Below are 27,682 nucleotides of genomic sequence, written 5' to 3'. Positions count from 1 at the left end.
CAAATTGAAATTAGCATTGTCATGAAATTTGTCATATACCATATCCCAATCTCTCCTTTTCCCCTTTAGTCTTTCAGTCATTGTGTGCAAGGTGAAAAAGGAGATGAGATAAGGGGAATGGGGGAACCCTGGTAATGTTAGTAAAATCCCAGCCCTTCCTTTGTCCACCAAAATTTATGCATGATGGCCCTTTAAAACTGTGTAACTGCCTGGGGAAGACCAGCCAGTTTCTCCAGTTAATTAGCAACAGCAAAAAGGACAGACTTGCTCACAGACAACTATAATCCATATGAATGGCTACAATGAAAGAAAAAAATAAAGTTGCAAACTAATAGGTACGGCATGATTCCATTTTAGTAAAAAGAAATAAAACCCATATGTATATACATATACATGCTTTGCTTTGCTTGTATCCTAACGTATATATACTGAGCTGTTAGTATTGTTAAAGTGAAGGTGGTGAGGAAGTAGGCACAATTGGGTCAGGCAAAATGGAGGAAATGATTAATATTCCCCTTATAAAATTATGCATTGTATTATAGGTTTTAATTCAGAACTACACACAGACATTGGTCGTTCATAAACCACCCAATATAGAAAAAAGACTTTTTCAAGTATGATATAATGTATTATTATTTATTGTTAATTCATAATTTCATAAATTAAACTGGAGATTAGGACTTGATTATCCGATATATTAAGACTGCCTCTGTAATCTAGTAAGTAGTTTTTCTAAGTGCTTTACATATGTGTGAAAAGAATATATGTATTCTCTATTGATGGATACCTGTTTCTAAGATATGTCTATTAACTCATGATTGTTAGTTGTATCATTCAACACAGTATATTCTTATGTTATGTTTCTTAATTTTTTTTCATTTTTTAAAGTATATTCTTAAGTTTCTTCAATTTAATTTTCAGTGAATTATGATATATTAAAATCTTATACAAACTGTGGATTTCAGTTTGTCATTGAAATCATATCAGTTTTGCCTTTTAATATTTCAAGGCAATGTTGTACGTGAAAAATGTGTGAAAATTTTGTGACTTTATACTTTTTTTTTTTTAATATTTTATTTATTTATTTGACAGAGGGAGATCACAAGTAGGCAGAGAGAGAGAGAAAGAGAGAGAGAGGAGGAAGCAGGCCTCCTGCTGAGCAGAGAGCCTGATGGAAGACTTGATCCCAGGACCCTGAGATCATGACCTGAGCCAAAGGCAGAGGCTTAACCCACTGAGCCACCCAGGTGCCCCTGACTTTATACTTCTTGCTACATTGTGTTTTAGTCTTTAATTGTTACACAGTATACCTCTTTATCTCTTTTAATGTTTTTAACTTTCAATTATATTTTGATTGATGCTACTGCTTTAATATCTCTCTTTAGGTTGTTTCACTTGATCTTTTGTTTTTTAACCCCATTGTGTCATTTTTATTTATGCTTGACTCCTGGAAAAAAACGATAGCATGATTTTTAAAAATTGCATCAAATATGATCATCTTTGTCTTTTATTAATTATTTTCTATTTTGTGGTTTTGGTTTGCCACACTTACTGCTGGCTTCACTTCTTTTTTCACAGATTTAAAGACATTTTAATTAATAAATATTTCTTTATTCTTTTATTTCCATTACTAGTTTGGGAGAATAAATTGTGTTTCTAATTTTTACTGGTTTCTCTTAAAATTTTTACTAAAAACATTTGCAACAACAAAAAAAGAAATCAAAAGTCATTAAGTATCTTTGTCTCTTTAGTTTTTAGACCCACTTTACTTACTCTATGATCATAAGCCTCTATCTTCCTTGTTTTTATTGTCTGGAAATTTAACACCCCAGCTGTACATTTTTAGCAGTAGGCCTGATCCCTGGCTCCCATTTGAAGTGGACCTCTTTTAGATTCCATTACCCTGAGGGATGCAGTCTTCCTTTGGATCCTGCCCATTTCTGAGCCCAGTCACCAGGTAGACTACCATTTAATTTCCAATGTCTACTTTGTGTTTCTGATCTAATTAAGGATAGGATATCTTCTTTCTTTCTTTCTTTCTTTTCAGCACAGCTAGAATTTGTAATTTTCTCATTTTATATTTTATCTCTCATCATTGTTTTTGGTACAATGGAAAACAAGGGAAGGATCACTTTAATTTTTTATTTTTTATAAACATATATTTTTATCCCCAGGGGTACAGGTCTGTGAATCACCAGGTTTACACACTTCACAAAAGGATCACTTTAAAATAAACCTGACAGACCTTGCCGAGTTGACAGGTCATGTTATACTTTCATAATCAGAAAAATCATAATTTAAAAGCAAAGTAATACATGTCTATCTATGTAAACCAGATATTCATACAGATTTGTATAAAAGCTATGCAGAGCAAAAAACAAACACACAAACAAACAAACAAACAAAACCCAGGAAAGAAAGAAACCAGAATGTTAACAATAGTTACCCTGATAAGTAAGATTCAATAAAATAATTCACTTTCACTTATTTTACTTTGTACATATTTGAACAAAATTAACAAAATAATTTATTCAATTTTATAATGAGAACCTATTGTAATAAGTCCTATGTAAGTATGTAGTGATACATTTATTTTTAACTGGCTACTAGAAGAAAATATAAGCATTTTATTAGTAGCAATATTAAAAACTATGATACTATACTAAAGAATAAGGACACCAATATAACAGGTTTTCCTAGGGAAAACAATGAAAAGATTTTAAATGAGTTCATAGGTTTAGAAAGACTTCTATGTTGCTGTTTCAGAATTTAGACAAATCACTTCTTTCCACATTTGGTTAGACTAATCAAAGTATGCTTCTGTTAAAATGATGATCCAGGATTCTCATACTTGCCTGTGACTTAAATTTTCTAAGGAAAGAAATGCTAGCTAGTTCACTGCTCTTGACTTGTTTACAGCAGTTTTTAGCATTCTATTATTCTCTTCTCATTTCCTCTATTCACAGGAAAGAGACACAGAAGACACTAGATGACTATTCAGTAGTGATTTCAATGATTCTATAAGAAATGAAAGGTGTAGAAAAACCTCTGTGATTAAATGGCACCTACAGTTCTTTCTCTGGCTTCTGTGCATAAATACCAGAATAGAATATCCCACAGAGAACAAATGTGGCCAAGTTTGGCAGTAAAACATATAATTCTGGATGCGGTAACAGTCTATTTGAGCCCTATTGACTCAATAGGTACCTAGAATGCTTTAAGCTTTTGCTTTGCAATATATTGTAGATAAAACCTCTCCTATTACTTTACGTCTAATGTCTTATTTTTCTTTGTGTCTCATATACCCAAGGGCCTGGAAAATAATAAGTCCTGAGGAACTTATTCCTGAGGAATAAATGAATGAATGAATCAATAATCTCATTAAAGAAGTTCTAAATGGTAGGATGGAATACTGAAGGAAGAGCTATGAATTAATACAAAGAGTCACAGAGATTTCTCAATGACAGATTTGTTTTTTAATTATCATCTCTTTCAATAAACTATTCATCTATTTTGACTCAGTTTCCTCAATTGCAATAAAAGATGGTGATAAATGTGATGAAATGAGAGATCTAGAAATATTTTTTGCATTAATTCTTGGTGGTCTTTAAATAATGAAAATACTTTTAATTCTCTATTTTTTTTAACTAGTCAAACCTAGTCTATTAATTCCCAAAAATAATACCAGAGAATAAACTATTTTTGTCTTTTCATTTTTTATTAATCACCTGAGATACCAATGAAAAAACATTCTATTGTGAGTTTCTTCAAGGTGTGTATTCTAATATAAACATAAAATGTGATACACTGAATAAAATCTAGAATAAAATATAGTAATACAAAATTGTTACTTTCTAAATGTATAATGTGACTGTAGTTGGGTGTTAGTTAATTTTGCTAATGTACCTTAATTAAGAGTGTAGGAGTACCTAAAGAGAAAACTAGTCATTTTAGTATGTTACATTAATAATACAGCATCTATGAAAAAGAATATAAAATGAATTAGTGAGTTTACCAGTTGATGTATCTGATATGCCTAGACAGTGTAGGGAGATAAAAAGGTTAAATATGAGACTACAAGCATTATGCAAGATTTCTTTAAGATTATATTTTCAGTATAATGTTATTTCCAACTTAGAGCTGTATGTAGCAACTGCTAAACAGAACAAAATAAGAGTGAGTCTATGAAATAACAACTTAATCATTAGAATGGGCTGAAATTATACAACTGTAAATTCCCATGAACTGTGATTTGCTTCTATTAGGAGTGCTGAGAATAACTCTTGTGAAGTGTTCAATCAGTAAACCAAACAAGATAATCTAAATTAGAATATTCTGAAGTATAAGCAAAAATGGAGGTTAAAACCTGTGTCCTTAGTAGATGAAGGTTTATATCAGGAAGTTTCAGTATTTTAGACATATTATCTATCCTTAGCCTATTCAACTTTCTTTCTTCAAAGAGGGAGATCACCTATATATTTAACATTAATAAGATAAATGCAAACTGTTTTGACATGATCTATTTTAACTTTCTAGATGACTAAGTCATTTTTAATTATTTTCTAATTATAAAAGCAGTATGTGTTTACTGTAGAAAATTTGGACAATACAAAAAAGTATGAAGACGAAGACAGAAATAACATGTAATCTTAGGATCCAGAGATAGTATATACAATTAATATAATACCTTTCAGGTCTTTTCTTCCTATGCACATACACATAATAATATTTTCAACTAAATATGTGTCAAATGATAAATATACATCTATTCATTCAATAGATATTTATTGAATGGCAACTACATGCCGTTATGAAAATTTGAATAATTAGATATTATTTGAAAATATTAATGATTATGGATGAGTATATTCTTTGAATTTATCATTATTACTTAATTATTCACTTGTTTTCACTTTTGGTTGTCTCCAATACATCCACTTATTTTAAATTGATTAGAACATCCTCTAGTACTACTTCACACATGGGCATGATACAGATTTATCACAAAACACTAAAAAAGTCTCCAACTCTGCCTATTTTGTTTGAAAGGAAAAATTCAAGACTTATTCTGGCAAATCAAAAGAATGTCAAAATTGCATGATTAAGTAATTAAGTAATCAATTAATGAACTGTGAGCATGGTTAAGAATATGGTCTCCAGAGCTGAATATCCTGTATTCAAATTCCAGAGTTGCCATTTTCTAGCAAACTTTAAACTTTTCTGTGACTTGTTTCCCTTAGCTGTAAAATGGGAATGAGAATACTAGCTACTTCATATATATTTGCTTAAGATTGAACAAATTAAGATTCACAAAGTAAGTATTTGATAACAGTAGCTATTATTTTTTTCATTAATGTTTACTTAGTACATTTTATGTGGCAGTGATTTTGTTAGAAGCTCTGATTACAATGGTAAACAGACAAGCAAGATTTTTAACTTTATCAGATAAATAACCGAAACAGATACTAAAATAAATAACCTCGAAGTAATTCCATGATGGCAATCAAAGCAAGGACTATAGAAGAAAGTAAAATTAGAAGGTGCTAAAGAGGAGAAAACATAGGCCTCCATATACTTAGTCTGGGGCATGAGTGTGTGTGTGTGTGCCTACAAAGGATCTTTCCCTGAGGGAGAATACCTATTGTCTACTTGGAGCAAAGAGAAGGAAAAGGGACAGTAGGAGCAGACATTGGATTAGGTAGGAAGGAAATTGCCCGTGTTAAAGAACTAAGGAATTAAAGATGGCTAGTATGGGAAGGTAGAAACTGATGAAAAATAAGTCTAAAAATGGAAAGGAAGAAAGGAAAAAGGGAGGGAGGGAAAGAGAGAGAGAGAAAGAGAAAGAAAGAGAGAGAGGAAGGAAGGAAGGAACAAAGAAGAAAGAAATAAAGAAAAGGAGGAAGGGAGGGAGGGAGGAAGGAAGGAAGGAAAAGAAAGAGAGAGAAAGAGACAAAGAAAGGAAGAAAGGGAGAGAAGACATCATTCAGGGCATTCTGAACCTTATTAGGAATCTGGGTCATTTTTCTAAAAACAATGACAAGTCACTAAAAGGTTTTAACCAGAGGAGAGATGTAATCAGATTTGTGATTTCTGAGATTATTTTGGCTGCATCATAAACAGTAAATTCAAGGAAAGAAAATAAAACAATATTTTATTATTAAAACAATCTCTAAGAGTAGTTGGTAATGGTAGAGAAACAGGGAGATTGGAGGTTTAATTAGGGATAGAGTATAAGTTATAGAATTAACTTCATCTTAACACTTACGGCTGTTAAAAATCACAAGACCTAGTGACTGATTGAATATAAGAATCAATGGAAACAGAGATGGCGAGAAAGACACAGTTTTCTGCAGTCAGATGAATAATTAATTCACTCACTGAGATAAGGAACTGTGCATGAAGAACAAGTTTGAAGATAAAGATAGGAGTTTAATCTTGGCCATGTTAGGGTTAAAGCACCTTTGAGACATACAGGTAGAGATATTCAGTGGAGGATGGTTGGATGGATGGATGGATGGGTGGAAGGAAGGACGGAAAAATGGATGAGGCTGGAATTGAGAGAAGCAGTATAGACCAGAGGGGAAAACTGGGGAATCTTGTTGATAGTAACAGAAACGATACTATGCATGGAATAATTTGGGAAGAGAAAAAAAAAAAAAAGAATAGGAAGGACTTTGTCTGAACCTAAGGAACTCCCAACTTTTAAAGCCATACAGAAAAATGTCAGTGGTCAGCATAGAGAGGGAACAGTTCAATAAGATGAAAATTGTCCTTAGACATCAAAGGGAAGACAAGGTGTCACTAACTTGTGGAATGCTGCTGAGAAATGTCCTCTCAATTTTGTGATATTAAGGTCATTGGTACCTTTAGGAAGTACATTTGGAAAGAGCAGTGAGGAATGGAAACCCAACTAAAGTAGGCAGAGACATGGAAGGAAAGGAAAAAAATTAACGTACTGAGAATGTGGAGTGATGGAGAGAAGCTAAGGAGTTAAAGGGAGTTAGGGGACTTTTCAGTTATTGTTTATTTATTGCTTTCATTGATAGCTGTTATTGTTGTTTCTGTTTTTTATATGAAAAATCTTAGGTAGATTTAAATGTTAAGGGTATGATCCAGTGGAAGGACAGTTAAAAATCAGGGTAAAGCATGAATGACTTGAAAGGGTCACACTCCTGAGAAGGCACAGGAAAGGATACTTACTAGAAGGAAAACCCCTCCACTTTAACAGAAGGCAAAGGCAAGAGAAGGCTGCAGGGGAACTGCATTTGTAGACTTGGTGGAGGGTGTCAACACAGTTTCATCTCATGGCTTGACTTTTATTATGAATGAGAATATGAAGCTGTCTGCTGAGAGTGAGACACAAGGCAGGAAAAAGTACCTGAACTTTGAGGAGAGTATAGTAGAGTGAAACCACTGTGTCACATGGGTGGAGGCCCCATTTGAATTTGGTGGGCATAAATTTATTTTTTATTTATACTTATTTATTTGTTTGTTTAGTTTTTTTTTTTTTTTTCAGAGATGAGACAGCAAGGAGAGGGGTGGAGGGAGAGAAAGAGAAATAATCCCAGCCAGACCTCACACCCCATGTGGAGCCTGATTCAAGGCTTGATTCCATGACCCAGAAATCATCACCTGGGTCAAAAGCAGGAGTCTGACACTTAACTGACCAAGCCACCCAGGCAGTCCTAAGCATAAGTTTATGAATGTTTACCCCTGTTTTTATTCATATTCTGACACTGTTCTATAGGATACCATAAATGACATAATAAAAAACCTATTACACACCTACCCCCACATCATCACTTCATAAAAGTTTATTATATTTTTAGATATCATATTATTCTACAGTTCGTGTTATCTATACACGGGAGTGGTGAAATTGATTTGATGGAAACGTATAATTCTCATTTTGTTTAGAATGCTGTTTCTTAAAGATAGCCAACTTCTACCAATTTGAACAAACAGAAATGATTACTTTTTCAAATTGGTAAGCTTTCTATATGGATGAAGGAAACAGTTATGTTACCAGGATTTCTCTGCAGGGACTGCTGTCCTAGTTTTCTCTCTTTGCTCCCTCTATAAACCAATACTGGGTCACCAATTTACAATTTACTACTTTGATAAATGGCTAAGACATGACTGAACACAGAGCAAATGCCAAATAAATAATTGCTATTTGATAAAGGGTTCTTATCAGCTCAGCCAGTATTTGTATGTAAAAGAATGCTTCCAAGGGGCTTAAAAATAGTTTGCTCTCTTAAATGAGTTAAACATACCCACAGAAATCATATTGACACTACCCACTTGCTTAGCTAAGATAAACATTAGCCCTGGTCCAGTCTGAATTATTTTAATTTCAAAATTTTGGCATTAGAATTAAGAAGGCTCCACCATTTTGAAAAAAATATTTTGGTATAAATAAGTTACAGACTCACCCTCACACTACTACCTATTTCCGGATGTTGGGGGAGGTGTTGTGGGTTGTGGGGGATTATTCACGAGAGGACATTTTCATTTCAGGTTGACCACAGTCCAGTAAGCACATTATCAAATTGAATAGAGGTATGCAAGACCTGCACTATCCTGGCATGAAACAACTGACTGTGTCCTTATTATCAGAGATCATCTATTCTCTTCCATCAGGATTGGAAAACAGTCTTCACTCGTGTTGTTATAAATTGCTCATTAATCAAAATGGATTTATTGAGCATCCATAGTGTGCAAAGCCTGCACTAAGTGATTCAAAATAACAGGTTGCCTAGTTACCATAAAATGGAAAAATTCCCCTGTGAAGGTTAAAATTAAATGAAAGGGAGATAAGAAAACATTATCTTTGATGGCATCTGACTATTTCATAGGGCTTTTTCTGCCATTACAGCTATTTTCTCTCAAACATAATAGTCATTCATTCATTCATTCATTCACTTAATTATTCATTCATTTATGCAATTGACTCCTCACTACAACTATATAAGATCCTCTGCTTGATGCAGTAAAGGAAACAAACATGATTCAATATTGACTGCATAGCATGAGTCTTAGTGAATTTACAAAGCAAGTACTGGACTTCTGCTGATCTTTATTTAATGAGCCTAGTACTAGAGTTTTTATTCCATATGAAATCTGTAGTCATTGAGGCATTAATAAAATGCTCCTTGCAAAGAGTATCACTCATTTTCTGGTTGGACTGTAAAATCTTGTTGAATACAGGTTTACTAATAAGTTGCTTTCATATTTAAATTAAACCACTGAATACTATAGAATTTTTTTCAGGATGAGATCTACTTTGTACTGGCTTAACTAGTTAATAAATAGAAAAGACAGGAGGGGGAGGAGTCAAGTTGGCAGAGGAGTAGCAGGCTGAGATGACATCAGACAGCAGGAGTTCAGCTGGGTAGGTATCAAATCATTCCAAACACCTACAATTCCAGCAGGAGATCGAAGAGAAGAGCAGTAATTCTAGAAACAGAAAATTGACCACTTTCTGAAAGGTAGGACTTGCGGAGAAGTGAATCCAAAGTGACAGGAAGATGGACCACGCAGGGAGAGGCTGGATCCCGGCAAGTGGCAGAACAATAGAGCACAAAATCAGAACTTTTAAAAGTCTGCTCCCCTGAGGAACATTGCTCCAGAGGCTAAGCAGGGGTGGAGCCCTCATGCGGACAGCATAGTTTCAGATCCCGTGGGGTCACAGAAGGATCAGGGGTGTCTGAGAGTAGCAGAGCTCACAGGTATTAGAGCGGGGAAGCCAACTACAGAGACGGAGCCAAGGAGTGAGATCTCAGCTTGGAGTTACCTGAAACTGTAATCTGTGGCACAGTCAGATGACAATTTTTGAGCAGGGACCCCACAAATGGCAGATCCGGGGAGACTAACCTTCCTTCTCTGGAGGCAAGAATCTGCTGAGTTTGGAGACTTCAAACAGGTCTGTGTGTCAGAGACAGAAACGCATGGTCACAGGCCAGGTGAGCTTGGAGCATGGCCAGAGACCAGGGAGATGGGAGTGATTCAGCACTTTTCTCTGAGGGTGCCCTGAGGAGTAGGGCCCTGAGCTCTTGGCTCCTCCAGGCCAGAGATTGGGAGGCTGTCATTTTCATTCTGTCCCCTAGAACTCTATGGAAAGCGTTCAGGGAACAAAAGCTCCGGAGAGCAAACCCAAACAAATTACTTAGCCCAACCCCTGGCAAGGGTGATACGATTCGGCCTTGGGCAGAGACACTTAAGAATCACTACAACAGGCCCCTCCCCCAGAAGATTAGCAAGGACATCCAGCCAAGACCAAGCTCACTGATCAAGGAGAACAGAAGAACTCCAGAGGAAGGGAAAGCAAAGCATGGAATTCATGGCTTTCTCTCCATGATTCTTTGGTCTTCCAAAGTTAATGAAATTTTTAAATTTTTTTCTTATTCTAATTTCTTTTAACTTTACTCTTTCCTCTTTTAATGTTTTTAAACTAGTTTATCCTAACAATACCTTTCTTTAAAAAAATCTTTTTGGGGTCGCTGGGGTGGCTCAGTGCGTTAAGCCTCTGCCTTCAGCTCAGTTCATGATCCCAGGGTCCTGGGATTGAGTTCCACATTGGGCTCTCTGCTCAGCAGGGAGCCTGCTTCCTCCTCTTCCTGCTTCTCTGCCTACTTGTGATCTCTGTCTGTCAAATAAATAAATAAAATCTTTAAAAAAAATCTTTTTGAAACTTCTTTATTATAGTCATATCTTATCCTTCATTATATCTAACTTTATTTTTTGTATACATAAAGGGTTTTTTCTTCTAAAATATATATACATAATTATATATACATAATCTTTTTAAATTTTTTTAAACTTCTTTTTACTCCCTTTCTTCTCCCCATGATCTGGTTAACACATTTTTCTGGGGTCTTTGCCACCCTTTTAGTATTTTATAATCTTGTTCATATATTCTTATTTGGATAAAATGATAAGGTGGAAAAACTCACCACAAAAAAAAAAAAAAAAGAACAAGAAGCAGTAATGAAGATGAGGTACCTAATAAATACAAACATTGGAAATCTATCAGATCTAGAGTTCAGAATGATGATTCTCAAGGTACGAGCTAGGTTCGAAAAAGGCATGGAAGATGTTAGAGAAACCTTTTCTGGAGAAATAAAAGCCCTTTCTGAAGAAATGAAAGAACTAAAATCTATCCAAGCTGAAATCAAAAAAGCTATTAATGAGGTGCAATCAAAAATGGAGTCTCTTACTGCTAGGATAAATGAGGCAAAGAGAGAATTAGCAATATAGAAGACCAAATGACATAAGATGGAGGACATGGGAAGATGGAGAGGAAAAGGGAGTTGAGGGAAATTGGAGGGGGAGATGAACCATGAGAGACTATGGACTCTGAAAAACAATCTGAGGGTTTTGAAGGGGTGGGGGGTAGAAGTTGGCTAAGCCTGGTGTTGGGTATTATGGAGGGCATGTATTGCCTGGAGCACTGGGTGTGGTGCATAAACATTGAATTCTGGTACACTGAAAAGAAATTTAAAAAAATAAAAATTAAAAAAAAAAAAAAGAAGAAGACCAAATGACAGAGAATAAAGAAGCTGAGCAAAAGAGAGACAAACAACTATGGGACCATGAGGGTAAAATTCGAGATATAAGTGATACCATGAGATGAAACAATATTAGAATAATTGGGATTCCAGAAGAAGAGGAAAGAGAGAGGAGGGCATAAAGTATATTGGAGTGAATTATTATAGAGAATTTCCCTGATATAGCAAAGGGAACAAACATCAAAATCCAGGAGGTGCAGTGAACCCCCCTCAAAATCAAAAAGAACAGTTCCACACCCCACCACCTAATGGTAAAACTTATAAGTCTTAGTGACCAAGAGAAAATGCTGAAAGCAGCCTGGGACAAAAAGTTGGTAATGTACAATGGTAGAAATATTAGATTGGCAGCAGATCTATCCACAGAGACCTGGCAGGCCAGAAAGAACTGGCCTGATATATTCAGAGCACTAAAGGAGAAAAACATGCAGCCAAGAATACTATATCCAGCTAGGCTATCATTGAAAATAGAAGGAGGGATGAAAAGCTTCCAGGACAAACAAAAACTGGAAGAATTTGCAAACACCAAACCAGCTCTACAGGAAATATTAAAAGGGGTCCTCTAAGCAAAAAGAGAGCCTAAAAGTAGTAGATCGGAAAGGAACAGAGACAATATAAAGTAACAGTCACCTTAAGACAATACAATGATACTAAATTAGTATCTCTCAATAGCTACCCTAAATGTTAATGGGCTAAATGCCCCAATCAAAAGTCACAGGGTATCAGAATGGATAAAAAAAAAAAAACAGAAGTCATCAATATGCTGTCTGCAAGAAACTCATTTAAGACCCGAAGACACCCCCAGAGTTAAAGTGAGGGGGTGGAAAACAATTTACCATGCTAAGGGACATCAAAAGAAAGTTGGGGTGGCAAGCCTTATATCAGATAATTAGATTTTAAGCCAAAGACTATAATAAGAGATGAAGAAGGACACTATATCATACTCAAAGAGTCTGTCCGACAAGATCTAACAATTTTAAATATCTATGCCCCTAACACGGGAGCAGCCAATTCTATAATCCAATAAATAACAAAATCAAAGAAACACATCGACAATAATCCAATAATACTAGGGGACTTTAACACCTCCCTCACTGAAATGGCCAGATCATCCAAGCAAAAGATCAACAAGGAAGTAAAGTAAACATACTGGACCAGATGGACATCACAGATATATTCAGAACATTCCATCCCAAAGCAACAGAATACACATTCTTTTCTAGTGCACATGGAATATTCTCTGGAATAGATCACATGCTGAGTCACAAATCAGGTCTCAACTGGTACCAAAAGACTGGGATCATTCCCTGTCTATTTTCAGACCACAATGCTCTCAAGCTAGAGCTCAACCACAAGAGAAAAGTTGGAAAGAACTCAAAAACATGGAGGCTAAAGAGCATCCTACTAAAGAATGACTGGGTCAACCAGGAAATTAAAGAAAAATTGAAAAAAAAATTATGGAAATAAAAGATAATGAAAACACAACTGTTTAAAATCTGTGAGACACAGCAAAGGCAGTCTTGAGAGGAAAATATATAGCGATACAAGCCTTTCTCAAGAAACAAGGAAGATCTCAAATATACAACCTAACCCTACCCTAAAGGAGCTGGAGAAAGAACAGCAAAGAAAGCCTAAACCCAGCAGGAGAAGATAATAAAGATCAGAGCAGAAATCAATTAAATAGAAACAAAACAAAACAAAAAAAAAACAAATCAATGAAACCAGGAGCTGGTTCTTTGAAAGAATTAATAAGATTGATAAACCCCTGGCCAGACTTATCAAAAAGAAAAGAGAAAAGTCCCAAATTAATAAAATCATTAATGAAAGAAGAGAGATCACACCAACATTAAAGTAATACAAACAATTATAAGAACATATTATGAGCAACTCGACACCAGCAAATTCGACAATCTGGAAGAAATTGATGAATTTCTAGAGACCAATAAACTACCAAAACTGGATCAGGAAGAAATATAAAACCTGAACAGAACCATAACCAGTCAGGAGATTGAAGCAGTCATCAAAAATCTCCCAACGAAAAAGAGCCCAGGGCCAGATGGCTTCCCAGGGGAATTCTACCAAACATTTAAAGAAGAATTAATACCTATTCTCCAAAACTGTTCCAAAAAATAGAAATGGAAGGAAAACTTCCAAACTCATTTTATGAGGCCAGCATTACCTTGATCCCAAAACCAAAGACCCCATCAAAAAGGAGACTTAAAGACCAATATCCCTGATGAACACAGACACAAAAAAATCTCACCAAAATACTACCCAATAGAATCCAACAGTATTTTGAAATGATTATTCACCACGACAAAGTGGGATTTATTCCTGGGCTGCAAGGTTGGTTCAACATCTCCAAATCAATCAATGTGATACAATGCATTAATAAAAGACTATTAATACATTAATAGTCTCAATAGATGCTGAAAAAGCATTTGACAAAGTACAACATCCTTTCTTGATCAAAACTCTTCAAAGTGTAGGGATAAAGGGTATGTACCTCAAAACCATCAAAGCCATCTATGAAAAACCCACACCAAATATCACTCTCAATGGAGAAAAACAGAGCTTTTCCACCAAAATCAGGAACACAGTGGGTATGTCCATTATCACCACTCCTATTCAACATAGTACTAGAAGTCCTAGCCTCAAAAATCAGAAAACAAAAAGAAATTAAAGGCATTCCAATCAGCAAAGAAAAAGTCACACTATCACACTTTGCAGATGATATGATACTTTATGTGGAAAACCCACTCCACTCTAAATCTGCAAGAACTTGTACAGGAATTCAGTATAGTGTCAGGATATAAAATCAATGCACAGAAATCTGTTGCATTTCTATACACCAACAACAAGACAGAAGAAAGAGAAATTAAGGAGTTGATCCCCTTTACAATTGCACCCAAAACCATAAGATACCTACAAATAAATCTAACCAAAGAGGCAAAGAATCTATACTCAGAAAACTATAAAGTACTCATGAAAGAAATTGAGGAAGACACAAAGAAATGGAAAAATGTTCCATGCTCATAGATTAGAAGAACAAATATTGTGAAAATGCTTATGCTACCTAAAGCAATCTACACATTTAATGCAATCCTTATCAAAATCCCATCCATTTTTTTCAAAGACATGGAACAAATAATCCTAAAACTTATGTGGAATCAGAAAAGAATACGAATAGCCAAAGGAATGTTGACAAAGAAAGCTGAAGTTGGTGGCACCACAATTCCAGACTTCAAGCTCTATTACAAAGCTGTCATCATCAAGAGAGTATGGTCCTGGCACAAAAACTGACACATAGATCAATGGAACAGAATAGAGAACACAGAAATGGACCCTCAACCCTATGGTCAACTAATCTTTGACAAAGCTGGAAAGAATGTCCAATGGAAAAAAGACAGTCTCTTCATCAAATGATGTTGGGAAAATTGGACAGCCACATGCAGAAGAATGAAACTGGACCATTTCCTTACACCACACACAAAAATAGACTCAAAATGGATAAAAGACCTCAATGTGAAAAAGGAATCCATCCAAATCCTTGAGAAGAACACAGGCAGCAACGTCTTCGAACTCAGCTGCAGCAACTTCTTAGAAACATCACCAAAGGCAAGAGAATTAAGGGTAAAAATGAACTATTGGAACTTCATCAAGATCAAAAGCTTTGGCACAGCAAAAGAAACAGTCAACAAAACCAAAAGACAACTGTCAGAATGGGAGAAGATATTCACAAATGACATATCAGATAAAGGGCTAGTATCCAAAATCTATAAAGAAATTATCAAACTCAACACCCAAAGAACAAAAAATCTAATCAAGAAATGGGCAGAAGACATGAACAGACATCTTTGCAAAGAAGACATCCAGATGGCCAAAAGACACATGAAAAGGTGCTCCACATCACTCAGCATCAGAAAAATACAAATCAAAACCACAATGCACCAGTCAGAATGCCTAAAATTAACAAGTCTGGAAATGACAAATGCTGGCAAAGATGCAGAGAAAGGGGTAACTTCCTACACTGTTGGTGGGAATGCAGGCTGGTACAGCCACTCTGGAAAACAGCATGGAGTTTCCTCAAAAAGTTGAAAACAGAGCTACCCTATGACCCAGCATTCGCACTACTTAGTATTTACCCTAAAGATACAAATGTACTGATCCAAAGGGGCACCTTCAACCAAATGTTTATAGCAGCAATGTCCACAATAACCAAACTATGTAAAGAACCTAGATGTCCATCAACAGATGAATGGGTAAAGAAGACTTGGAATATATATACAATGGAATACTATGCAGCCATCAAAAGAAATGAAATCTTGCCTTTTTCAGTGACGTGGATGGAACTAGAGGGTATTATGCTGAGCAAAATAAGTCAATCAGAGAAAGACAAATATCATATTATCTCCCTGATATGAGGAATTTGAAAGGCAATGTGGGGGGCTTGAGGGGTTTGGGAAGGAAAAAATGAAACGAGATGAGACTGGGAGGGAAACAAACCATAAGAGACTCTTAATCTCACAAAACAAACTGAGGGGTGCTCGGGGTAGAGGGGGTGGGAAAGGGTGGGAAATGGTGAGTGCTGTGAAGTGCATAAACTTGGAGATTCACAGAATTGTACCCCTGGGGCTAATAATACATTACATGTTAATAAAAATTAAAATTAAAAAAAAAAGAAAAAGAAAAAAATGAAAGACAGGAAACTAATATGCATACTTAACTGTCATTTTCTGTGTAATTGAATATTCTGTATCCATGAACAATATTGCCAGTCACAACCAGGACCCTCAAGTGCTTAGCCTCTGAAATGAGGAAGACAGGCAAGGTCTGTCCTCAGAAGCCCAGGATCCTCAGTCACACCTTCTTTCTATGATCAAATTTATATACTCAGTTACAGTCATTGAAATCACTCCTTAGGGTTGTTGTAACAAATTGGTACTAATTGGGTGTCCTAAACAACGGAAATTTTTTGTTTCATAGTCTGGAGGCTTGAAGTCTGAAATCAAGTTCCATTTCTTCTGTGGGACATGAGGAAAGGATCTATTCTGGGCCTCTCCAGCTTGTGGGTAGTCATCTTCTTTCTGTGTCTCTTCATAGCATCTCCCCTCTTTGCATATCTCTCTATATTTCTAAATTTCCCTCTTCTTAAAGGGAATCCAGTCATGCTGGTTTAGGGCCTACCTAAAGACTTCATTTTAACTTGATTACCTCTGTAGACTCTATCTCCAAATTTTCCAAGTAAGGTCCCATTCTGATGTACTTGTGACTAAAAGTAAAAAAGGGGGTGGAGCACAATTCAACACATAACAATCCCTGTAAAGACCTAGTCATCCCTCTATCACTTCTCTCTGTCTGCCCAGGAAAGCTTCAGAACGCAATTTCTGTGTGTGTTGAAATCCTCATTTTGTCTGTAAACCTAAACCATGTTAATCCAGCACAGTTAACCAAAAACTATAAAATGTATTCTCTCAAATATAACTATTTAGTTTCCTTGGCTTCTTATTTCCTAAAGGGCAGAATTTTCAAAGGGAAAAGGGATAACCTCCATTCCTATATACTTCTCCTCTTTATTTTCCTTTCCTCTATTTGTTGGCATTACCTTTGTAACGGCCATCAGCTTTTTTTTTTTTTTTCTGATACTGAACATTCATTTCCTAATTAATCATGCTGTCTTAAGCCTCATCTCTGTCCAATCTAGTCTTCATACTGCTTCCAGAGAGACTGTTCTAAACCAAAAACCCATCGTGTCATGTCCCTGCTTAAAGTCTGTCAATGGTTCACTTCTACTTTCAGGTGAAATACAAACTTCTGAATGTCACTTCTTGTTCTTTCATGTATTTTTCCTTAGGAGCATTTTTTGCTTTAACCATGCTAAGCTGGTCATTGTCTCTGAATGTACCAAGTTCTCCCATGCCTCTGGATCCCTGCATAATACCTCCCATTCATCCACACACCGTATACCTCTCGTCCATGCATCTAATTCTCCTTCTTTGAGGCTCGTATCAGGCAGCACCCTCTCTAGTAAGCTTTTACTCAATCTCTTCCTTTCTATCTTCCTGGAATACCTTATGCTTACCTCTCTCATTACACTTATTACCCTTAATTTAAATACATTCTAAGCTTATAAATATCATGACTTTCACTGTTTATTCAACAACACTTAGCACACTTCCTTAAACATCATAAATATCCAATGAGTATTTATTGAGTGGATGAGAAACTTCAAGGTAGTTACCCACCCAGTTCAGTGTGAGGACTCTAAAGGACTCATGTACATCAAGAGATGTCTCCACTTATTGAAATTCCTATGTTTGGTCAGTAAAGGAGTTGGTAACAAAGGGAAAACATCAGTAGCCTCAACAGGGGGCAGTTACTTCCTTGAGTTCATCAGCTTAGTTAGATGGCCCTGAAGGGAAGAGGCAAAGCTAGGTATGAGTCACATGGGACCAGACATAACAGAGTGAGACCTGTTAGTAATTAGGTACATGCAAAGCCTATGGGTTAATGGAATCAACAAAGGAAAGTGACAGAGACTGCATCCTCATCCAGACAGAAGACAAACAGTGATGCTAGGTTGATTATGGGAGGGAATTCTGTGGGGATCACTTGGTAAAGTGCTATCTAGAATTAGAACAGAACCTGCTCTGACTTTTATTCATCCCTACGCATATCATTAAAAAGAAAAATTCTTCCAATTAAGAATTGTAGGGGTGGACTCCCTCACCCCTAGAATTCACAGTCATGGTCAAAAGTGCAGACTACCAATCATTATGAATTAAGCCTAGGTCAAAGGAGCAAACTTGCTTCTTTTATACTGAATCTGGATGATTGAACACAATCAGGGAAAATGATATATCCATGTAAATTAACTCTTATCTCACTTGAAAATGAGTAACGGCAGTAAACAACTCGGTATTACAGAAGTTTGTATTTTCCAAAAGAGGCCACAAGAATATCTTTGTATAGCATGACTTCAGTAACATTTTCTATAAAGGAGAGAGATGAATAAATCCCCTCCACTTAAATATAGGTAAGCTCTTGACTACCACAGAAATGATGTTGCCTTCTGAGTTAAGTCATAAAAAGCAATTCAGCTTCTGCCTCACTTCTCCTAGGATGCTTGCTCTTGGAACACCATCACTTACCATCACTTACACTATCACTTAGAGGAAGTCTAAATAGGCCATGCCAGCCATATGAGTCAGAATCCTTCAGCTCCCCTGCCCCCAAAGCTGTTCCAGCTGATAACACTTGAGACAGAAAGAAGCTGTCCCTACAGAGTTCTCCCCAAATTACAGATTTATAAACAAAATAAATTAATCTTTTTAAAACTCACTAAGTATTGAGGTAGTTTGTTATGCAGTCATCAATGACCAGAATAGATTCTGATATTTGGAAAAGGGGTGCTGCCATAACAAAAATCTAAAGCATGTGGCATGAACTCTGTGACTGGGCAGCTGACAGAAGCTGGAAGGGACTCCAAGTGAGTGACTATGGAATCCATAAGGGCCGAAGAGAGGATTCTTGAAACCCACAGAACTATGAGAAAGCTGTTGGTAAAAGCTTAAAGGAGAGCAAATGTAATCAGAAGCTAAAAGCAAAGCATCATTTGTGTTGTAGTAGTGGAAAGTTTGGCAACATTGACATCTGCAGTAACACGGAAAACAGAAAATGAACCAAATGAACTCTATGATTTAAGGATGTTTTCAGGAAGAATATTTAAGCAGCAAACCAGCTTCATCTGGCTGCCTATGATAATATGCAAGCCAAAAGAGAACTGAAGAATGACCTACCAAATAAATACAAAAGGGCCAGGAATTTCTGGGTACAAAAACAAAACCAGTTTATTATTTGCAGGCATTCCAAATGGCAAATAATTTTCAAATTAAGAAGGCCAATGATCAAATCTGGATGGGGTACAATGTCAGGCCTAAGAATGCTCTCAGTGGTGCTGTATAGAATCCTTAAGCCAGACAAAAGACCCTCTAAGCATTTTTAAGGGCATGACTCACAGATGCTCCCTGTTAACAATAGGGTTTCTAAGAATCTCAAGGACATTATCTCACAGAAGTCTCATAAGGAGCCTAATGCAGGGAAGAGCTTATCTGGAGATAAGCTTTTGTCTAATGGAGTAGACTATAAATTGGAACACAAAAAGTCCACAAAGTTTTAAAAGAAATTATATCAGCCTGAACTGGAAGGAACAGAAATATAAAATGAAAAGAGCCCTTTAAACCCCTAATCTTTAACAGACAAAAAGCAAGTAAGAAAGATACTCAGCTATAAACACAGGCTATTTTTTTATGTAAAATAATGATTCAGACGGTGGAACCACATGTCACAGAGAACAACTCTTATGCCATAAACCTGAGTCTTAATCAAGGAACTGTGCCTGGTTAGATTCAGAATTGCCACAGGCTGGGGCTCCTGGGTGGCTCAGTGGGTTAAGCCGCTGCCTTCGGCTCAGGTCATGATCTCAGGATCCTGGGATCGAGTCCCGCATCGGGATCTCTGCTCAGCAGGGAGCCTGCTTCCCTCTCTCTCTCTCTGCCTGCCTCTCTGTCTACTGTGAACTCTCTCTGTCAAATAAATAAATAAAATCTTTAAAAAAAAAAAAAAAAAGAATTGCCACAGGCTAGTGACCACCATGTGCTTGGTTTTCCCTGTGTTTAGATGAGTGTGTCAGTTATGGTTCTCCTATGCCTGATTCACTATTATATGTTTGGTGTGTAAGAGAGGAGACTGATAAGTTGTCTGATTCATAGATCATCACTGCCAAGAGCAAAAGCAGTCAAGAACCTGCACCATCAGAACTATATCAGGGATATTCATGAACATCTGAACCTAGACTTGGAGCTCATGCTATAAAAGGCTGATGACTGAAAGTCTTGAAGGTATAAACAAGTATAATTTGCATAGGAAAAGAATATAAATTATTGTGCCCAAAGGGCAGATGGTGGAAAACTATATTTTCTAAAACTGACAGCAAAGGTATCTTCCATCATTTATTTTCTTATTACGAAGTAACTTTGACATTCTTCATTAGGAAATGGGGTTCCTGTTCTCTCCCCTTGAATCTAGGTAAATATGGAACTATAGTAGAAGTGATGACTTTGAAGGCCAGATAATAAAAACGATATAGCTTCCACCTGGTTCTTTTCAGATGCTTGATCTCAGAATCTAGCCAGTATGTGATGAGGAGACCCAGGCAGTCCATGGAGAGGAAAAATGGTCCCCAGCCCATAAACCCAGGCTATCTCTAAGCTATCACCAACTTGCCAGCCATGTAGTGGGCTATCTTGAAAATGGGTCCTTTCTTCCCTAGTTGAGCAGCCCTGGCTCATACCAAGTGGCACAGAAAGGCTATCTCTGCCAAATGAACTCTGCCAAATTTGCAGATTTGTGAACAAATTAAATGACTTTATGTTCCTCTAAGACAATTAAGTTTGGGGGTGGCTTGTTAAGTGGCATAGGTAACAGACATAGACATCCCTCTCCTTCATGAAGTCTTTCCCAAGCTCCCAGGTGAAGTTAAGTGTTCCTCTTTTCTATTCCCAAAGCACTTTGTATAACATTGCCTTAACACTAATTACACTCTTGAAATTAACTATTCACTTGTCTACCTCCATGGGAGTGCAAGAACAAGACTGTGCCTCTTTGAAAATTAGTTCTTCAAATATATTACTTTTGCCTCACTCTCTCCTCTCCTGAAGATTCAAATAGACAAGTTAGAATTTCTCAGGGTATCCTCCAAGTTTCTTAGCTTTGCTTTCATATCTTTCATCTCTGTCTCTCTGTGCCACATTCTGTAAAACTTCTTCTGTTCTAATTTCCAGCTCACTAAAATCTCTCTTCAGCTGAATCTAATTTGCTGATCTACTTATCCACTGAGTTTTTAAACTTGAGGTAGTTTTTCTCCATGTGTAAGTGTGTGTTTATAATAGCATGGTCATTTTTAAGCATCTGATAATTCAAATATTTGAAGTCTCTTCATGTGTGGATCTATTCTTTCTTGTTTCTATGATTCTGATTTATATGATTCTGGGTTTCTTATATACTTAATTATTTACACTGTAAATTTTAATCAGAAAAGTATTTATAGAAATTCTTTGGGACCTGGAAAAAAGCATGTTCCTTTCTAGAAGGGTTACATTTGCCTCTGCTTGAAGTCTGAGGGTATTACTTTAAACTAAATTCATGGGTTGACATTTTTTGTACCATTCAGGTGATAGAAATTGTGGGTACAAACTGTGACGACCAGTTTGTGGTAATAACACATCAGCAATTTCCCTCCTTTTTCTTCTCATGACAAATCACCTTTCCTTGGGGTGGGGGTTATGGGGCAGAATTATTTCTGAGTACTGTGAGGTGTAGCCCTTGGAGTTCCAGCTCTGTGGAGAAAGAATTTGCTATTAAAATCTCTGTGCTGGACAGGTACAGAGGTTTTTGTGGAGTTGTTTGTTTGTTTGTTTGTTTGTTTGTTTTTTCTGTACATAAACCTTGAGGTTTATGAGGGCTTAAGACCAGAGTTCAACAGCAGGTTCAGAAAATTCCCTCAGGACAGAAGTGGCTTTAGTAATTTACTGGCTTCCCACCCTCACCAGTATTTTGGCCTGATTTTATCTTACTAACCTACTGACCCCCCAAAAGTTCCTAATCTAAATGCTATTCAATTTATATAATCTTCCTGTCACCTTTTTAATGCTTTTCAGAAGTTTTCTTTTCTGTATTTTTAGTCAGAATACTTACTTGTTTTCAGCAGGAGAAACCTAGTCAGCCTTGTTACCTGGGTGCATGTCTTTTTCATCCCTGTATCCTCAGCTTACAGAACACTGGTTTGCACATGAAGGGACTCAATAATTTTTGATTGTTTAATGAAAAAATCCCTGTCTTCCTTTACCCTTTCATTCCTCCACCCCGATACACCCCTACTCCCTATGCTTTAATTTAAGTGCCTTTACCTATTCATTCATGTATGCTTTCCATTTTCCTATATTAACTGAGATTTCCCTCTAACTTCCATGGTATTTCCTGGTTACCTCTCCTGTGGAAGAGTTTTCATTCTTATCAACAGCTATAGTTTGGGATCAGCACTATCTTCACTCTCCGTGACTGCTTCTGATCACCCACTATTCTGTCTTTATCCAAAATCTGTTGCTTTTCCAAAGATTATGCTATCCTATTATAACATTTTTTTTCTGGTTTTATTGCTTACCATATGTAGACTTCCAGTCATACCTCCACATTTCTTGAGAATTTCAGTATGTCGTTCATGATTTCAACTATATTTCATCCCCCAATATAATTCAGTATAACAGAGTATTTAAGAGTATAGATCAGACAATCCAAGTACAAGTCTACCCCTTATTAACATAGAACTGTGGGAAGTTACCCAACATTTCAGTGTCAGTTTCTTCAACTGTAAAATCGTAATAATGATATTATTACCTTATAGCATGGTAAGATTTATGTGAAATAAGGTCTATAAAGCACTTAGAACAGTAACTGGCCCTTAGCAATGCTCAATAAATTCTTTTAGACTTTATTTTATTTTTTCAGTGTTCCAAGATTCATTGTTTATGCACCATACCCAGTGCTCCATACAATACACACCCTCCTTAATATCTACTAACAGGCTCACCTATTCCCCAACCCCTCTCCCCTACAAAATTCTCAGTTTGCTTCTCAGAGTCCAAGTCTTTCACAGTGTGTCTCCCCCTCCAATTTCCCCTAACTCACTTTTCCTTGCCTTCTCCTAATGTCCTCCATATTATTCCTTATGCTCCACCAGTAAGTGAAACCATGTGATAATTGACTTTCTCTGCTTGACTTATTTCCCTCAGCATAATCTCCTCCAGTGCCATCCATGCTGGGTAGTCATCCTTTCCAATAAGTATTTTATTATGCTCTTACCTCATCTTACAAATTTTCCTTCTGCATGCTTATGATTCATACAATACCCTAGCCTCAATGTTGCTCAAAAACCTATTTGTCCACTTCTATAAAACTTCTCAGTTTGTTATCTAAAATGGAATTTCTGAATTTTACTTTAAACCCTTTCTCAAGTTCTGCTCCTTCTTTTCAGCTGTTGACTTTTTATCTTAACCCAGGAATTTAATGCATTTGGAAATACATATTTCAGAATCTCTCTATATTCACGACCATGCTTTATTTTCTCCTCTTTTTGGGGAGAGCAATTTCTGTGTTTTCTTGGACTCAGTCTTCTCTACCCATTTTATTCTAATTCCTCTAACCTCTAAACTTGGCTAAGGCTTACCTATCCTTTTAAATAAGTCAGCTACTACTTCCTTGAACCTCTTTCTTCTCATGTTATTATCATAACTGTTCTAATCTTCTAATCGATTATCATAACTCTTCTAATCTTCTGTACTCTCCACTCCCATTTTCTAGTGTCTCTCTGTTAACTTCTTCCAAAAATCTGGTTTCATCTCATCACTAGTAAAACTTACTTTTCAAAATTAATCAGCAATTAGATTGTCAAATCTAAAATGTCTCTCTTTAGAGTTTCTCATACAACCCCTTTGCAACATTGAATACATCGACCACCACTTGAAATGTTCCTCCATTGTTAGATTTCATGTTACTAACTTGCATTCTTTCTTAGAGGTGGTGCTCAAGTAACACAGTCAGACATTCATGTTTAAGAAAGGCCCCATCATGAATTGGTCTTAAATAAGACACTTATCTCTAATTTCCTTATCAGTAAAATGGGCAAAATATTTACTTGCCTTGTGTACTAATTTATCAGGCAAATAAATAAAATAATGGATCTAAAAATACCATCAAATGTATAAAATATACAAAGTACCTGAGTACATTTCAATAACCTGAAAACAGGATGCAGAAAAGTATATAAAAAGACTCTTGCTACTAAATCTGCTATGAAGTTCTAAAGGATCCCAAGCTTTGTGTCTGACCTAGATGTTTTTCACTATTGCAAGGCTTCAAAGTACCTTCAGCAAGGTAGTACCACTCCTTGAGAGTTCTTGTCAGGAAGTTAAGAGACATTATATCAAAAACTCTGACCTACCTGGACACACTTCAAAAGGCTAAAAAAAAAGAAAAAAAGATTAGTTTGACTATAAGAAGCACTTTCATGTTTAAAATTTTGGGAAAATCAAAATATTAATGATAAAATTTCACAGGCATACAAATTGAATTGGTCCAATTGTGAGTAAAAAATATTCTTACTTCTAAAAAAATTTTTTTTAATTTTAAAAAAGAAATATTACCAGTTCTTGGAGAAGGGGCCCTTGCGATTTCTAAGGAGCAAGGTTTTTTTGTAACGGCTATGTCCGTGAGATCACATAGAAAGTTCTCATTTTCTGAAGGAAATGTATCCAGAGAAGCAGATGGTACAATTTCCATAGTGTAATTCCTCTTCTTTGGATAGGACTCCTGAAAGGAAGGAGAAAAAATAAAAATAGCTTTGTGATAAAGACACAGCTTGTTTGATTTATAAAAACTAGAAAAGATAATCAGATTCATCAGTTCTTCCAAAAGTGATTAAGAGGCGCTGATTCATCTGTTTGAATAAGTTATGCCATCATGTAACCCCAATATCATCAGTGATCTTTTTAGAAGTATCCTGACAGTTTGATTCTTCTGAATTAACCACTGACAGTAAAGTTCATCTCCTGTCAGGATCTCTTTTTGTAGTATATGGCAATTTTCTAGTTGTGGCATAAACTTTTACTTAACTAGTTAATAGTCATTCCTGAGACTCTACTCCCTTGCCTGCTTCCTAGAGATAGCCGGAGCCATATGACTCAAGTTTGGCCAGTGGGATGAAAGGGAGGCTTCTGGGAAAATATTTTTTCCCCAGAGGAAAATGGGGCCCTTGGAGAGCTTAGCCATCCTCAGGTTCCAGTCTCTGGATGCAGTTTTGATGTCTGGAGGTAGGACAAGCATGTTGTGACCATAAGGCAATAAGCTTAAGATCAAAAAGGTAACAGGCAACAGAAGGATAAAAAGAGCCTGGGACCTTGATGATATCACTGAGCTTACTGAAAGAGCCCCAGGACTAGTTAGTTACTCCAGGCTTCTTAAGTACAAACATTCTTATATTATTTGAGCCATTGCTAATAGGGCTTTTTGTCATTTAGAAGTAAAAGTATTTCCACATAACACACTATTATTTTTTCTTTGTGAATACTGCTAACTAATACACTAAAGTTTCTCTTTTCAGGTTAGGATAAAACTAAGGTCCAATTCTATACTACTGATTCTTTGATGTATTCTAAAAGTAGGAATTCATTTCATTTCACAAGATCTTAACTGCTTATACAGGGCATTAATTGTTCAACAAATATTTACTGGGCATCTATTATATATACTTAGCACTATGCTAAGTGATAGAGACTTTTAAAAACTAAAAAGATATCATCCTTGCCCTCAGAAAGCACAGTTTACTAGAGAAGAAAACAGATAACTGCATAATGAATTTCATAATTAATCATGCTTTTTGATGTTTTTTACCTTTATAAAGCATAATTCATTATCAAAATAAAAAGATAAATAAAAAATAAATTCATTTTCAAAAAATCTTCCAGGATAAATCCAAGGGCAGTAAAGATTTAGTATAAGATCCTATTTTTTATGGTGATATTTACAGTACTGTAGAGTAAATATTCAAGGTCAGTGTAATTGCTTTCAGATCATACCAGACCCTCACACATCAGAGAGTCAATTATGTTCACTCTACCCTACTGAAAGCAGGAAATTGGGAGTAATTTATTTTTAACAACAAAGAGTGACAAAGTAGAAAGCATCTGGAGGAAAGCAATCAAGATGGTCTATGATTTAAAAACCATGTCGCAGAAAAATGATGAAAAGACCTGGAGCATACTATCCTGGAGAAGCCCTACAGCAGCATAGTAGTTTTCTCAATGTATATGAATGGCTATCCCTAAAGAGCTATCCCACAAAGCTGGGAAGGGGGAAAAGCTGCTGTGGTAGATTTACTCTTAAGTTCTTAAAAGCAGAACAAAGACTAATGTTATAAGTCAAAAAGGGCAAATTTGAGTTGATAAATAAAACAATGCTCTAACAATATCTAAACAATATTAATTAGTAATATTGGTTATCTTTAAAATAAAAATGCACTAATGTAACAATAGCTGAAAACTACATTATAAAGCAACAGAAGAAACTCCTTGTTACTGGAAATCTTTCAGTAGAACTATCTATTGATAAAATTATCTATAAAACACATTGTAGGGGTGCCTGGATGGTTCAGTCAGTTAAGCATCTGCCTTCTGCTCAGGTCATGATCCCAGAGTCCTGGGATCAAGTTCCACATGGGGCTTCCTGATTAGCAGGGAGTCTTCTTCTTCCTCTACAACCCCTCCCTCCCCTGCTCATGATCTGTCTCTCAAATAAGTAAATAAATCTTTTAAACACACACACACACACACACACACACATTCATTGTAAAGTGAATGTATCAGAGGACTATAAACGCCCTGAGGGCTGGAATTTGTCTTGTTCACCACTCTACCCCCAGAATCTAAAACAAGTCCTACCACATACTACGTGCTCAAAAAATACTTACTGATCAACCGAACATTTTCTAATGTCCTTTTTAACAAATTCTAAGTAGCAGTTAGGGAAATGAATTTGCCTTGTTCAGATATAAATTGCTTTTTAGTTTGGTTATTATTATTGTTTACTGGTATTGCTTACTGTTTTGCATATCAAAAGTGAAAAAACTGAGATTACAACAAAAAGATTACAAAGAGTTTGAAAAAAGTGTCTAGTTTAAACCCTAGTTCATCCTAAAATCAGAACAACCTGTTAATTAGAACAACCCATTCTTCATGGATTTGGTTAGACTGGAATTGTACTCTGTTTGCAAAGAAATACGAAGACTTAATGACCTTGAAAGATACTCTGAAATTTAACCACACAGGATGAATTATCTTGCTGTCCCTTAAAAATGAAGTATACTGATTATTATAGAAATATTAGAAAATGCAAAGAAAAAGAAAAAATTACATGAAAATGCAATATGCTCAGATAACTAGTAGTAATATTTTGGTGTATATCCTCCCAGACTGCTTCCCTCTGTAAATGTGTGTATGTGGATG

General features: G+C 36.0%; 1 protein-coding gene across 17 annotated transcripts in view; it reads right to left on the bottom strand.

Moving 5' to 3' along the window:
* The window catches only part of ANKS1B (ankyrin repeat and sterile alpha motif domain containing 1B), a 1,111,154-nt gene that overhangs the window by 659,608 nt on the left and 423,864 nt on the right, over positions 1 to 27,682 (bottom strand). For all 17 annotated transcript variants that reach the window (XM_032346661.1, XM_032346662.1, XM_032346658.1 and 14 more), the window contains exon 10: positions 24,827 to 24,992. In XM_032346661.1, the coding sequence (XP_032202552.1) occupies positions 24,827 to 24,992 (166 nt within the window). The remainder of the gene's footprint in view (positions 1 to 24,826; positions 24,993 to 27,682) is intronic.

Source organism: Mustela erminea, chromosome 6, assembly GCF_009829155.1.
Source record: "Mustela erminea isolate mMusErm1 chromosome 6, mMusErm1.Pri, whole genome shotgun sequence".
Lineage (NCBI taxonomy): Eukaryota > Metazoa > Chordata > Mammalia > Carnivora > Mustelidae > Mustela > Mustela erminea.
The sequence above is the reverse complement of the archived record's forward strand: the minus strand, read 5'-3'. Positions and strand labels throughout refer to the sequence as shown.